General features: G+C 46.3%; 1 protein-coding gene across 1 annotated transcript; it reads right to left on the bottom strand.

Moving 5' to 3' along the window:
• Positions 1 to 521: 521 nt before the first annotated feature.
• Positions 522 to 2,340, bottom strand: LOC119523427 (arf-GAP domain and FG repeat-containing protein 1-like). The gene is given in 3 exon segments (XM_037822196.1): positions 522 to 1,523; positions 1,555 to 1,986; positions 1,989 to 2,340. Coding segments are annotated over 3 exon segments (1,686 nt in total). The 3' UTR covers positions 522 to 621.
• Positions 2,341 to 2,647: the final 307 nt, after the last annotated feature.

The raw sequence follows: 2,647 nt of genomic DNA on the forward strand, positions 1-2,647 counted from the left end.
TCTAATATTTATTTTTTTCACCTGCAAACTGTAGCAAAACATGATCAGCTTTATTATGCAGACAGGTATCCCTCAACATTTTTAAAGAATTTAGGCATGTATAAATAGAAGAGCTCTTTAGAAAGGAAAAATTCAAGAATGATAAAACCTTCCAATTTTGTCTTTTTAACTTTCCAGTAGCAATGGTTAAAATTATTTTAGGTCATTCATTCCAAGATATATGACAGCACCTTAAAAGTGGCTGATCTATTTCCCCAGTAACATTTCTCACATAACAATGTGTTAAAGTTACAAATACTGATATGCACAAATAGCTAATTTCTAAGAAAAATATGTACAGAACTGCAGCATAATGAATGTGGCATCTGCAATAACTTAATATTAGTCAATTTTTAATATACATGATACCACGATCTTTTTCTGCCAATTCACAGGTTAAAAGTTGTTACCAGAGCCCTCTGTTTTGCACACATTACCTGGTGTTTAACACACAATGCAGGTTTTTTAAAGACTTCTCTTGTGTTTAAAGCTACGATCAGTGAAACAAGACAACAGTGCAAGAGGCGGAGAGATGTAATGTGACCACATAAAAGTTCGTTCCAGTAAAGTGTCTATATAAGGCTATAAGAAAGGATTGGTTGATGAGCTTCCTGTTGGAAATTGTCCTGTTGGTGCAGCAGTCATAAAAGGGTTACTACATACTCCAGCAGCTGCAACTTGACCAAAAGGGGTTACCACTGGCTTTGTTTGTCCAAATGCTGCAAAACCTGCACCATTGGGCTGTTGAAAAAAAGCTGTCTGTTGAGAGAAGGCTACTTGAGCTGGAAAAGCAGGCTGCTGGAAGCTGCCACTAAAGCTGGCGGGAAGACTATAAGGAGGAGGGGTACCAAATCCCGCAGGCATGCTCATGGATGCAGTGCCAAAGATTGCCGCTGTTGCTCCTCTGGTATTGGTCTGAAATGGATTTATAGAAGATGCCACAGGAGGACCAGCAGCAACAACAAATGGATTTGTGGAAGGTGTAGCTCCAAATGGAGCAGGTACATTTGAAGAAGCAGGCTGTGTCTGTGCAGAGGCACCCACTGGCACTGTTCCAAAAACATTGCTGCTAGCATTACTTGTGGAAGTATACACATTATTGGAAGTAGCTGCAGAACTGAAAACACTGCCTAGTTCTGCCAGGGCTGCATACTTGCATGAAGATGCGCTTGACTGACTGGGAACTGAAACCATGGAACCAGCAGGAGCTTTACCTGTGGTCCCAAAACCACTCCCCTGATCACCACCTTGTCCAGCGCTGAAGATATTGTCTAAATTTGCAAGTGCTGCATATTTGTCTGCCATCTGTAGACCAGCTTTATTTGTTGAAACTTTACTAACAGCTGATGCTGTTTGATGACTCTGGGAAGAACTGAAGCTTCCAAAATCAGCACTGGAGGATTTGGGGAAGTTATCGAAATGAGCAAAATTAGCATTTACTGATCCAGCACTTCCACCTGTAGTTTGGGACTGAAAAGGAGAGCACTTCCACCTGTAGTTTGGGGCGGAAAAGGAGACTTGCTGTGGGGAAACCTCCAAAATTACTCCAACCACTAGACTGTCCAAATGCATCAAAGTTTTCAAAATCTGCATTTGCAGAATTCTGAGCTGCATGACTGTTGAAATGTGCAAAATTAGCAAAACTGGCTGTCACTGTTGACTGAGGAGCTGGGACAGCAAAGATACGTGAGCCAAGATCACTCAAAAGGTCAAACTGCTTCTTTTCCTGCTGCTGCCCTTGAGAGCGACCTACAACAGGAGACTGACTAGGTGTGCCCTTATTTAAGTGCAGTGCTGGTGCTGAATCTCCTAAAAGAGATTTCAGTGGTTTGACCTCAGGTGTGCTGCTTGTACTACTGGCAGAGGACCTTGAAATAGATGCATGAACTGATGCTACCACTTTGGCTTGTTCTGGTGGAACATACCATCTTTTCTTTTCATATTTTCTTGTAGAAATTCTTTCACTTTTTGTGGATCCCTGAAGTCTGGAATTGCTGAAGAGCTATCATCAAATAATCCTAGCCAAATCTGTTTACAGACCTCATTTCCATGATTTTGCCGGAATTCAATTTCCTGTTGTGTGAATGTTGTCATGGAGATAGATTTCACCCTGTGTGGTGGATTTAAACCCGGCAGGCTGCCTGAGCAGGAGGTGCGGACGAAGGAGCCGACCGTCATGTTCACGTAAGTGGGGCCGCGCTGGTCGCAGTCGAAGCACTTTCGGTTGTGCGGGATGCCGGTCATGTCCCGCAGCATCTTCAGGTGCTTCTCCTCCTGCTTCCGCTTCGCGCTGGCCGCCATGGCCGCGGCGCCGAGGGAGGAGGCCGGCAGGGCCGGGAACCGGGCGGCGGTGCGCTCGGGGCCCGCGGTCCCAGGGGCCGCCGCGGCCGCCGCCCTCTGTCAGCGCGCGCTACCCGTGCGGACCTGGCCGCCGCGGCTCGGTTCAGCTCGACTTGGCTCGGCGCGGCACGGACGCTGCAGAGCGCGGGCTCACCGGCCACACCAACCGCCCTGGCCGGGACAACCGCCGCTCACATTATTTTATTTTATAGTTAAAAGGCTTGGCTATCATTCAAGCTTACTTTGGCAGAATAGAGGACATGAACCC

This window comes from Choloepus didactylus, chromosome X, assembly GCF_015220235.1.
Source record: "Choloepus didactylus isolate mChoDid1 chromosome X, mChoDid1.pri, whole genome shotgun sequence".
In the NCBI taxonomy this organism is placed as follows: Eukaryota; Metazoa; Chordata; class Mammalia; order Pilosa; family Megalonychidae; genus Choloepus; species Choloepus didactylus.